General features: G+C 36.7%; 1 protein-coding gene across 1 annotated transcript; it reads left to right on the top strand.

Moving 5' to 3' along the window:
* The first annotated feature begins 488 nt into the window (after positions 1-488).
* Positions 489-10,141, top strand: LOC104895920 (hypothetical protein). The gene is made up of 4 exons (XM_010682567.4): positions 489-890; positions 7,782-8,176; positions 8,938-9,131; positions 9,400-10,141. Exons 1-4 carry the CDS (start codon positions 607-609, stop codon positions 9,799-9,801), a joined length of 1,275 nt encoding a protein of 424 aa, XP_010680869.1. The 5' UTR covers positions 489-606; the 3' UTR covers positions 9,802-10,141.
* Positions 10,142-11,191: the final 1,050 nt, after the last annotated feature.

Raw genomic sequence — 11,191 nt, 5'->3', positions numbered from 1 at the left:
CATTCCATACGGCGTCGTTTCGCATTATAATACAATGAACAAAACAACATCGTCAATGAACAAACTAAGCAACATGAAGATGAAAGTAGAAAAAAAAAAAACACACGAGAATCAATGAACAATGAACAACAAGAAAAAAAATGAACATAAGAGGAAATATCTGATGAACAACCACTCAACCTAATGAACAAACAAAGAAAACACAATGAACAAAAAAAATCTACAATAAACAAACTAACAAACATAAATGTCAACAAAGGATAATCGTCGAGATCGATGTTCATTGGAGAACTATACATTAGTTTCACATGTTCATGGGAAAACAATTGATTTCACGCGTTTATATTTTTTGAGTTGCGTTTTGGCCCGTGTAGACATGAATTCACCATCTACCAATTGCCCAATAATTGAATTTTCATAATCAATTACACCCAAAAAAAAAAAACAATTTTTCCTAATAATAATGATGGCTTCAATTAAAGTCTAATACCAATTACCATCCTCCAAGACCTCAACAACTTAAACCTCCCTCACAAAAACACCCCAAATCTCTCATCAGTTTCTCTCTCCTCCACCAGCAGCAGCAGCACCACCACCACCTCCACGATGCGGTGGCGCGGTGGTGGGCTAGGACTAGCAGCAATATCATACATCACCATTGATTACCTCCGAGAAATCTCCCCAACATGGCACTCTCGTCTTCAACCTGCACTCTGGTCCATTCTATCTCTCATCGCCCTCACTCGCATCTTCACTTACAAACATTGGTCTGCAGAGTTCCGCGCTGTCCTTCCTTTTGTTGGCTCCATCGTTTTCCTTCTCTCCGCTCTGCTTCTTGAAATGCTCTCTGTTCGCTCTGTCACCGCCGTCCTCGGCCTTGATTGGCACAGGTAGTCACTCATCTCAACTACATTTTCTTCCCTTTTTTTTGGTTTTTTCTTTTAGTGAGTTTTCTTTAAATGGAATTTATTACTTTTTTGTGGGATTTTGTTTTATTTGATTTTGGGTGGATTGTGCTGATTAATAATTGTTGGATGTAGAGTTTAATTTGGTAAGTTGACGTTGGTTAGATTTGGGTTTAATGTTAGGATTAGGAGGAGATATGCCAAGTTTGTAACGGATACTAATGATTTTCGATAATAAATTCAACTTTAAGATTAGTACTTCATAGTTCATATTATATCATAAATGGTATATATGGAAAATGATCGTATGACCAGCTGACCACCATCTATTAGTTACTTTACTCCTATATTTAGACAATACTTTTGGTTTCAATATCCTAATCCCTTCGTCTCTTTATGAAAATTTGCTTTGACCACCATTAGATTTGTCCTAAAACCTAATGAATTCACAGTAATGAACGGTTGAAGTTCGACTTTGGATATTGTGTACGCCTTACGAAATGGAGGGACTACTTTTGTAATTCTATATGCTCCTCTTTTAATACAATACCAATTTTTCTGGGGAAAGTTCGACTTAGGAGTACTACATTTGAGAAGTCTGCAATTAGTATCAATCCGAGTGTTACTTCTTTTTATGAGAACGAAGATGTTAGGAGAAGTAGTAGTGGTTTTCCACATAGGTTGCTGAAAGTGAAACTTGGTGCCATGACTTTTGGATGTTATTCTTACTTCATTCAATTTAGCACTTGGACTTGGCGGCTCATAATGAGATTGCTTCAACAGTTGTAGAACGATATCATGAAAAAGACTATGCTCTTTTTCCTTTAATCAATTGGAGTACATGAAGTTATCAATTGATTTTTTTTTCTTTTATTTGCTTTCTCGCAGAATTCGCTTCCTTGACAGTTTTTAGCTGGAAAGGTGTTTTGAAGTAAAAACTTTTCTGGTAAGAATTTGATGGGTAAAAAAGCTCTTGGCGAGTTGTTGAATTTTGATTTATCAATTCAAGTTGCCGAGTCATGCAATTTTATGATAAAGCGTAATGAACTTTAATTATAGATAGTAAAATTTCAAATCTACAACATGGTGTGCAACCAAGGATTTTTAAAAATTCAACATTTGTTACTTGGTCTTTTTATGAAGCTATAAAGGAAGGAAAGTAGTTAGGTAATACTTCCACCGTTCTATAATAAGTGCAACATGGAGGGAGGCACCAAAGGAGAGAGATAAAATCATAAAAAGGGGGACCCATGTTATGTCATGAAAGATAGAAAGAACGCATCAATCAAATAAGTAAATGTTGCATTTATTTTAAAATTTCCTATAATAGGAAGCGTTGCCCTTTTCTAAGAACGGAGGAAGTATGACATTTCAGCTTCCTATTCTATTTTACTATATTTAGGGCTTTTCTTTGGGGGGGGAAGGGGGGTGAGCTTAGGCTTTTGCTTGTAATTGCTTCTGTCAAGAATCTTTTTGATGTTGGAGAAAATAACAAATCTTTTAATCATAAGTATGGTCAAAGCAAATATGCAACTCTGTTAACTGATCTTTAGAATTGACCATCGTGCCTGTGTCACTAAGTGTGCTTATATAAGTGAGATTTGTTGAGCTAGAACAGTGTGCAAATGATGTTTTATAAGCTATTGTTATTTGTGACTTGAAATCTTGTGAAAATGGCATAAGAATGACTTCGAATGCACATATCTTTCAATCTATAAATGGTTTTGAAGTGATTCGAATTGGAGGTGACAGCTTGTTCCAAGAGCTTTCCAACGACAAGTCATATGCCCAATTAAAAACGAGAAAGTTATGGTTGTTCTACGAAGAACTGTCGAAATTGGATTTTTGTCTCGTGCCTGACAGGGCGGTATGGCCCGAGCGACCAGGCGACGCGTTCTTTTCACGGGTTATTCTAATATTTAACCCCAAGTTTATTACGCCGTCTTTAGAGTTATACGAGGAGATTATTTTAGGGTTTATTAGGGTTTCCTTATGTTATATAAGGACCCTATTGCCTATTGGTGATCATTATTTGACACACACTTTAAGCCATTAAGATTTTAGGACTTGTGTATTCTCTTTGTTTTTCTCCATTATAGTGAAGAAGCTCTCGAATCCCCCGCGTGTGGACGTAGGTCTATTTTGACCGAACCATGTAAATCTTTGTCTTTTTTGTTTATTTTCTTATCGTTCTTCTCATTCTTATTATTTCATTGACTTGTTCCGCATTAATCAAACGCTACACCACCCGTTTCCTAACTGATATTCGAGCAAGGTTTTAAGGTATTAGGTGTTCGTAGACGAGTTTGATTAAATTATGCCAATGAAATTCGACATTGAGTAATTCGATAGGCAAGTAAATTTTAGCCTATGACAATTGAAGATGAAAGCCATCTTGGTTCAAAGTGGCTGTCACAAGGCTCTTGAAAGTGCATCCAAAAAGCCTTTCGAGTATGACGGATGATTAGTGGGAAGAGATCGATTTGAAGGCTATTTTGACAATTCAACTATGTCGCTTTAATGAAATCTTGAGAGAGGTTGCCAAGGAGACGACTAATGCAGGTTTGTGGTTGAAGTTGGACTCACTTTACATGACAAAGAGCGTGACCAACCGTCTACCACTCAAATCTAGACTTCAATGATCTCAGTCTAGAAGAAGGTAAACCGAGTGAGTCTCATCTTGATAGATTCTTCTCTATTATTATGGATTTTCAAAACATCAATGTTGAGATTGATGATGAGGATATGGTTATTAGGTTGTTGTGTTCTTTACCGCATTCGTATAAGCACTTTCGAGATACTTTATTGTATGGTGGAGATGATTTGAGTTTGAAGGATGTCTTAACTTAGAGAGATTTAATTGACAATAAGTTGGTTAATAAATCTAACAGTCCTTCTCAAACAAATGCTTTGGTTATTCATGGTGGAAAGAATTTTAGTAAAAGTAAATATGTAAACATTGTCACGTGAAGGGTCATGTGAAAGCCGACTGTTGGAAATTAAAGAAGAAGAATAGGGAAAAGTCCAATGAGGACGAATCCGCAAATATCGCCAACGATATCTTTGATAATGATATTGCACTTTAGGGTTATTAAGGGTTGCGGTTTCTACAATCTCTTCATAATTGGTGCCTTTTTGAGATTTGTTGGTGAAACGAAAAAACGTGTGGATTTTGCTATGGAGCTTATGATAGATTGCTTTTGAGTTTGTAATAAAGTAGCAATCTTGGTTATGCATTAGATTTTGTTCAACTTATGCTATTTCTTATCTCAATTTGGTACTTTGTTTTGTTAAGTACAATCGCAATTTAGAAATTATTGATGTAGTTTAATTTTCTAGAATCGCTTTAAGTCTGTTATTGAGACGAAGAAGTGTTTGAAGAGAGTTTTGGTCAATTTGAATAAGCATGTCTCACGTTCGTGACATTATACTCTCAATCTAGGCCATGCGATGGTTTCATATACGGAGTTTTGTGTTCAAAGATGCACCTGTACACAATTTATAGAAGATGTCCCTTCTTGATTGCCTAAAGTAAGTAAGCTTATGGAATTTTGTTTAAGGTGAAGGTTCTATGTTTATGTTGAGCATCACTTCTTGGTTTTCAGTACAAGTTAGAGTTATCTTGATCGATCGATTTCAAGTCAAGGTGGAGATTTTGTTATTAGTGACTTGAAATCTTGTGAAAATGGCGTAAGGTTGGCTTTGAATGCACATATCTTTCAGTATACAAATGGTTTTGATGTGATTCAAATTGAAAGTGATAGCTTGTTCCAAGAGCTTTCCAACAACAGGTCATATGCCCAATTCCGCTGAAAAACGAGAAAGTTATGGCTGTTTTACGAAGAATTGTCAAAATTGGATTTTTTATCTCGCGCCTGACCTGGCAGCAGTGCCTGACCGGGCGACCGAACGACGCGTTCTTTTCATGGGTGATTCTAATTTTTACCTTAAGTTTATTACGCTGTCAATAGAATTATGCTAGGATATTATTCTAAGGTTTATTAGGGTTTCTTATGTTATAAAAGGACCCTATTGGTGATCGTTATTTGACACACACTCTAAGCTATTAAGATTTTAGGACTCCTTGTGTAATCTCTTTGTTTTTCTCCATTATAGTGAAGAAGCTCTCGAATCCCCTACTTGTGGACGTAGGTCTATTTTGACCGAACCATGTAAATCTTTGTCTCTTTTGTTTATTTTTTTTTTATCATTCTTCTCATTCTTATTATTTCATTGACTTGTTCCGCATCAATCAAAAGCTACACCACCTGTTTCCTAACTATGTTTGTAACTGACACATAAGGGTTATTTATGCTTGATGCCTGCTCAACACGAACTGAAATACTTACATGTGCTCTCTTATCAAGTATCTAAAGTATTTTATGGAAGCAGAACTCTCTATATTAATGTAAAATTTTGAATGAGATATAACCTTTTAAAAAGCAAGGTTTGAATAAGTTGCACCATATTGATAGACACCTGGGATTACTAGGCATTTCTGCATTAGTTGCCACAACTGAAATATGCTTTTCCCTGGTTACATTTGTCTACCCCATCAATATCAAGTATGAAGATTGCATTCAGTATTACGTCGCTTACATTCAATATGTGGCTTACATTCCTCTTTGGGAGAAGAGTAACTTTGACAAAACAGATTATGGTTTACTTAGCCCTTAACTCTTTAGAGTTGCTTTAAAAATGTTCCCATCATGTGTATTAGATCTATCATAGAAGAGGAGGGTATAACGTCTGGGATTAAAGATGAATTTAGTAGAGGCTAATACTACTAAATTGATTAGCTTTAAAAACCATTTTCTAAGTTAGTCTGTTAGCTTCTCAACTTAAGCGAGAGTCCTTCATGATGGAGTTAGGTAGAGTGCACTCCCCTATCAGACCATGTACAATGGTACATGGCTCTCTAAATAGCTCTCCACTCTTTCGTTTATTCTCTCTCCTCAAGCTACTCTCAAGAACTATATCTAAAATCACCCAACAACAATAAAATCTTTTTAAGAACTCTTCATTCAACTTTTCATTGTTTTGTGGTCCTCATATCAATAAATGAACTTCATTTCATACTATGATCAAAGTTATATAAATAATTTTTATCATGTAAATTAAATATAATTACAAAAAAAAAAATATCTTTTACATAAATTATGTATTGTGGATTATTTTTTTAAAAAATATTAATTTTTAATGCTAATATTTAATTTCATAAATTAAAAAAAGATAGTAGATTTTATATATGAAATATATCCAATATTAGGCTTATTTTATCGATAAAGAAAAATTATATTTTTTGGAATAATAATTATTACCATCTTTTTTTTATTTTTAGAAAAGTTCAATAAATGGTTGCAAAAAATTATATCCAATATTGCACTAGTATGTGGGCTCCATACTTTGGAGAGCCATCTCTCCTTCAACCCAAATGATATCTCTCCGACTCCCTCAAGAGCCACTTTGCAAAGTGTCTCCATGGAGAGACACCCAAGACACACCTAAAAGCCCCATTGTTGGGTAAGAGGTGACTATCCATTTTCTCTCTCCTTGAAGAGCTAGTTGGAGAGCCCCATTGTACATGCTCTCAGAAGGGATATCTCTGCTTCTCGTCTTCCTTAGCATTTTTCAGTTGAACAATTTTTTTTTTTGCAAGATTTTGGATATGAGAAACAATTAAGGTGTAAGGGCTAGATGTGCTGTCTTTTCTTTTTCTTTTGTTTATTGTTTCATATGCTGCAGAACAATTTCTTGTGATGGTTCATGTTAGTTGACCCCAAATCATTTGGGACTGTGGCTTTGTCGTTGTTGTTGAGGGAAGTGGAAGCTGGCACCACTGGCTATATGTTCCTTTACTGTGAAGTCCTGGATGGCATCTCCTTTTTCATAGATTTTTACAAGTACTTTAGTGGTGAACTAAGGTTTGTGTCAGTAAGCCCAGCTATGAAGAAGGGTTTTACCAAATGAGAAAGAGGGTTTCTAGTTTTCTATTGAAGAGAGAGGGGGAGTGAGTTTGGGACTTGGCATTATATTTTTGATTGGCATGTATGAATAGGCTAAATTTGCTGCTAGTATGACTCTCTTCGACAATTGGTAGATAGCTGATTGAAATAGAATATAGCAGATTGTAGTAACACAGACCAGCAGCTTAGTAGATAGCATGAAATGGATAGTAATGTTAGCAGTTCCGTATCAACTGTTTGCCTTTTGGACTTAAACTAGTTCTTGTCCCGGGAAATACGCCCCGGATTATTTACCAACGTGCATTTGAAGTTTTCAAAAATAAAAATAGTATCTTGTCTTTAAATGATTTTTCCCTCACAAAGACAAACATGAGTATTGTAGCGTAGTTGGTTAGTGCATTAGCATATCAAATGAGAGGTCGTGGGTTCGAGTCTTGATTAACACATTTTTATTGCTTAATGTCTCTCATAAGTACATAATAACATATAGGTTCACATAGTAGTATAAGATAAATATTAATATGATAAGGAGTATCTAGAGTAGAGGAAATCTACTCTTCAATATGCTCAAAAGACTATATCTTCCCCAGTCAACTTTTTCAGTGTATCTCTTACCAAATACCACCATACAGTAGACTAATTGATTAGTCAAATCTCCCCCCCCCCCCACCCTCAAATTAATTCTTTACAAAACACCCCCTTATTCTGGATATAAAGTGTTTGCCATCGTTTACTTCTTGGAAGTTTTTAAGTTTAAAAACATTTGAAGGTGGTTAGTCGATGGCATATCTCTTTTTAGGGGTAACGTAGTGTGTGCATATCTCTTTATTTAAGGGTAACATAGTGTGTGCATGTCTGTGCCTGTGTATCTACATTTGAGTAAACACGCAGTTTGTTTGACTTGTGGCAGAAATACACCTCCTCTTCCTGACACTGGCCAGTGGCTACTCCTGGCATTGAATGAGAAGCTTCCCCAGACTGTGGTTGACATATTGAGAGCACACATAGTTGGGTTGCACCACTTCTTGATGTTGTTTATTATGCTTGCTTTTTCTGTGCTATTTGACTCTGTAAAAGCCCCTGGCTTTGGGCTTGGAGCAAGGTACTTGTTCACATTGGCAATTGGCCGCCTCTTGCGGGCCATAAGTTTTGCATCAACAATTCTGCCATCAGCTCGGCCTTGGTGCGCTGCAGCTCGCTTTCAAGTTCCAGGGCATCCTCATCGTTGGGCTCAGAAGTATTATGTCCCTTATGCTTCGGACGCAAATGCTATTCGTCAGTTATTAAATAAGGATTTTGCTTATGGTGAGTTCTTATTTGGTTGTATTTATATCTCCATATTGTTTATATATCATAGTATTAACCTCTGAATCTGATCTTGAATTACTCCGATGCTGTGTAACTTTTTGTCAAATACTTGATCTATAATCTTTATGCTGTCTGTCCTCTTCCTCTGTCTATGAAAGATTTTCTACATGGCTTTGATTTAGAATTTCTCGCTGAGTGTTTTAGTTGGAAACTTTTTTGAGTTGACGCTTACCTCTTAAATTAAATGCTCGTCTATGGAAGATTGTGTGTGTAATTTACAGTTAACCCCTTCATTTCTGCTACAATTAAGAAATCAAGCTATGATTTAATTTTCTTGGTGTTTTGTTATGTGCTGATATTCATTAATTTGCCAAGATTCGTCCAACCTGCCAATCCAATTCTTATGATGTCCATTCTAGTACTTAACACACATCTTTTATAGGACTTAGTGGCCACTAAAATTCCCATATGTGGTGGGGGGGGGGGGGGGGGGTTTGGAACATCAGATGTCATGCCTCCCGTCATATGAAGCATGATTGTTATCAGGTTACAGTAATTGACTTTCAGGTTTCATGGGATCTTGGTGATGTTTTCGTTCTGGTTGCTTACTTGTGCTGATGTAGATCAGAAAGTGAATCTAGAAGAAGCTTATGTAAATTGAGTTCTTTTTAATTTTGATTATATTCGACAAATATCTTGTCATTGATATTTACAGGAAGTTGCTGCTGACAGTCAAAATTCAATTCAATGTCTTGCAGCTGATCCTGGTACAGTACTTAGTGACTATCGCCCTGACTGGGGTTCAATGAGCTTTCTCATCGATTTTCTGCGTCCAACTCCGACTGAGGGCACTTCATGGTATCATTTGCTGAAGAAAGCTGGAGGCGGCTGCAATGACTTGCTGTACAGTGGCCACATGCTTGTTGCTGTACTCACAGCCATGGCCTGGACGGTATGATGGCCCCTTCCTCGTATTTTTTTCTTATAATCTATGTTACGATGGTACTCTTACCGTCTTACAGCAAATATAGATTAAACGGAAAGCACCCTAATGTGAGAGCCAGCTCCTTAACAAATAGGGGGACGTCATTGCATCCAGATTATAATTCTAAAAGGATTGATATGAGTGACCTATGTGGCAGCCTACAATTGCACTGTATTATTTCTCTATGAACTTTCTCGAACAACTTTGAATCCTTTGCTCTCTGGAACCAATGCAGGAAGCTTATGGAGGTTTTAGTTCAGCCCTTGTTTGGCTGCTAGTCCTGCACAGTGCTCAGAGAGAAATCAGGGAGCGCCATCACTACAGTGTAGATTGTATCGTAGCTATCTACGTTGGTATCCTCTTGTGGAAGATGACGGGATTCATATGGTCATCTCAGAATCTCTCTAGAATGAAAAGGCTTAACATGCTAGAAAAGATCCACGGTAAGTTATTCCAGGCTGCTAAAGATTCTGACATAGAAGAGGTGCAGAAACTTCTGAGTGAAGTTGAGTTAGGAAGTCAGCAAAGTCAGCAAGGAAAAGTAAGTAATAAGGTTATGTGGTTATTTCCTCTGGTGACTACTATCTCCACCTTCACAATCATTATTTTGGCGTTCACGTTTACTAGTGATGGATAATTTTACTCTGCAATCCAGCAGCCATGATCAACTTTGTAATCTTTCCCCATCTGTTTTCCTACCGCTGTAACAAGTTGTTTGTAATTGGCTTTCCGCTGTGATTTGTGAGAGTTGGATGCATTTTAGACATGATATTCAACAATATTAGATTATAGTTTTGTGTCATATATGCTGTTGTGGCACCACTTTTCATCCCTAGAGCTGGATTCATCGGCTCCAGTTGGTGGTTGTAAAAACTGTAAGCGCTTGTATTTCTGAAAGGTTAAACATTTGCTTGAAAGTGTTGAAGGTGAGACGTGCTCAGAATTTGGAATTGGCCATTGCTAGTTTCTGTTTGCAATCTTGCGTTTGCTCCCTTTTACTGCCCTTTTTTGGCAACAAGTACAAACAACAAAAACCAGAAGCCTCAATAAGACAAACAAACAGACATCTACATTGGATGTCCACATGACTATGACTTTGACCAAGACAGAAATACCAAGCACTATTAGAGCAAAAACACACTTTCCTGACGGCACGTTTGGTAGTTGTTAATAAATTGCAGTAATAGGAATGAATTTTAAGTGTAATTTTATTAGGAAGCACCCTTAAAATCTCAATGGGGAGACATTTCTTCTCCATGGGCAAGCAATCTCACCCCTAAACGTGTGTTTTTGTCTCCAAGGGGAAGCAATTTTCATTACCACTCATTACCACCTACAAGGTGGTATTGGACGGGAATGAAAATTCAAGAAGGAAAGTGGACACTTTAGGATAAATTAGCATTACCATGGGAATGAACAATGATATTTTTTACAAATTTACACACAAATTCATTCCTATTACCACCATTTATGACTAACTACTTAACGGACCGTGAGTGCCTTTCTATGATAGCGGGAATACAACGAAAGGTGAATTCCCTTTTTCCTCTTCATACATGCATGTCACCTACGTCCATCTGTGATGATTTGTCTTTTCTTTCTTGCCCTTTGTGGTTCGTGCTACATGTTATGCTCTTTATTATTTTTTAATACTAGATATTTGGTTGTTCCTCAATACCCCTTATTACATTGTAGTTTTTCTGTTGAACATGTTTTATATCTTTATTTATTTGACATTTTTGTTTTTCCAATTTTATTGTCCAATTACCTAAATAGTCCATAATACATATGAAACTAACCTTGTCAACCACTAATGCTTGTTTGGTTCAAGCTATAAAATTGGAAAGGAAATGGAACAAAAAAGAATAGGGATTGAAAACAAAAATTGTTAACGAAGGATGAGGAGCTAGCTCATATGGTAGACCACTCCCCTCTGATCCTTGAGGTCAGGGGTTCGATCCTTACCCCCAGCAGTATGTTGGGATATTTCCTTAGCATGCTTTTTATGCTTTACCAGCCAATGTGCT

The sequence above is a fragment of the Beta vulgaris genome, chromosome 1 (genome assembly GCF_026745355.1).
Source record: "Beta vulgaris subsp. vulgaris cultivar EL10 chromosome 1, EL10.2, whole genome shotgun sequence".
Classification (NCBI taxonomy): domain Eukaryota; kingdom Viridiplantae; phylum Streptophyta; class Magnoliopsida; order Caryophyllales; family Amaranthaceae; genus Beta; species Beta vulgaris.
Note: the sequence above shows the minus strand (reverse complement) of the source record. Positions and strands in the feature narration are given on the sequence as shown.

Excerpts from the sequence above, each read along its gene's own strand:
- LOC104895920 (XM_010682567.4), top strand. The coding sequence starts at position 607 with ATGCGGTGGCGCGGTGGTGGGCTAGGACTAGCAGCAATATCATACATC. Across the intron at positions 891-7,781 it reads CTCGGCCTTGATTGGCACAG|AAATACACCTCCTCTTCCTG; the intron begins GTAGTCACTCAT and ends GACTTGTGGCAG. Across the intron at positions 9,132-9,399 it reads TCACAGCCATGGCCTGGACG|GAAGCTTATGGAGGTTTTAG; the intron begins GTATGATGGCCC and ends GAACCAATGCAG.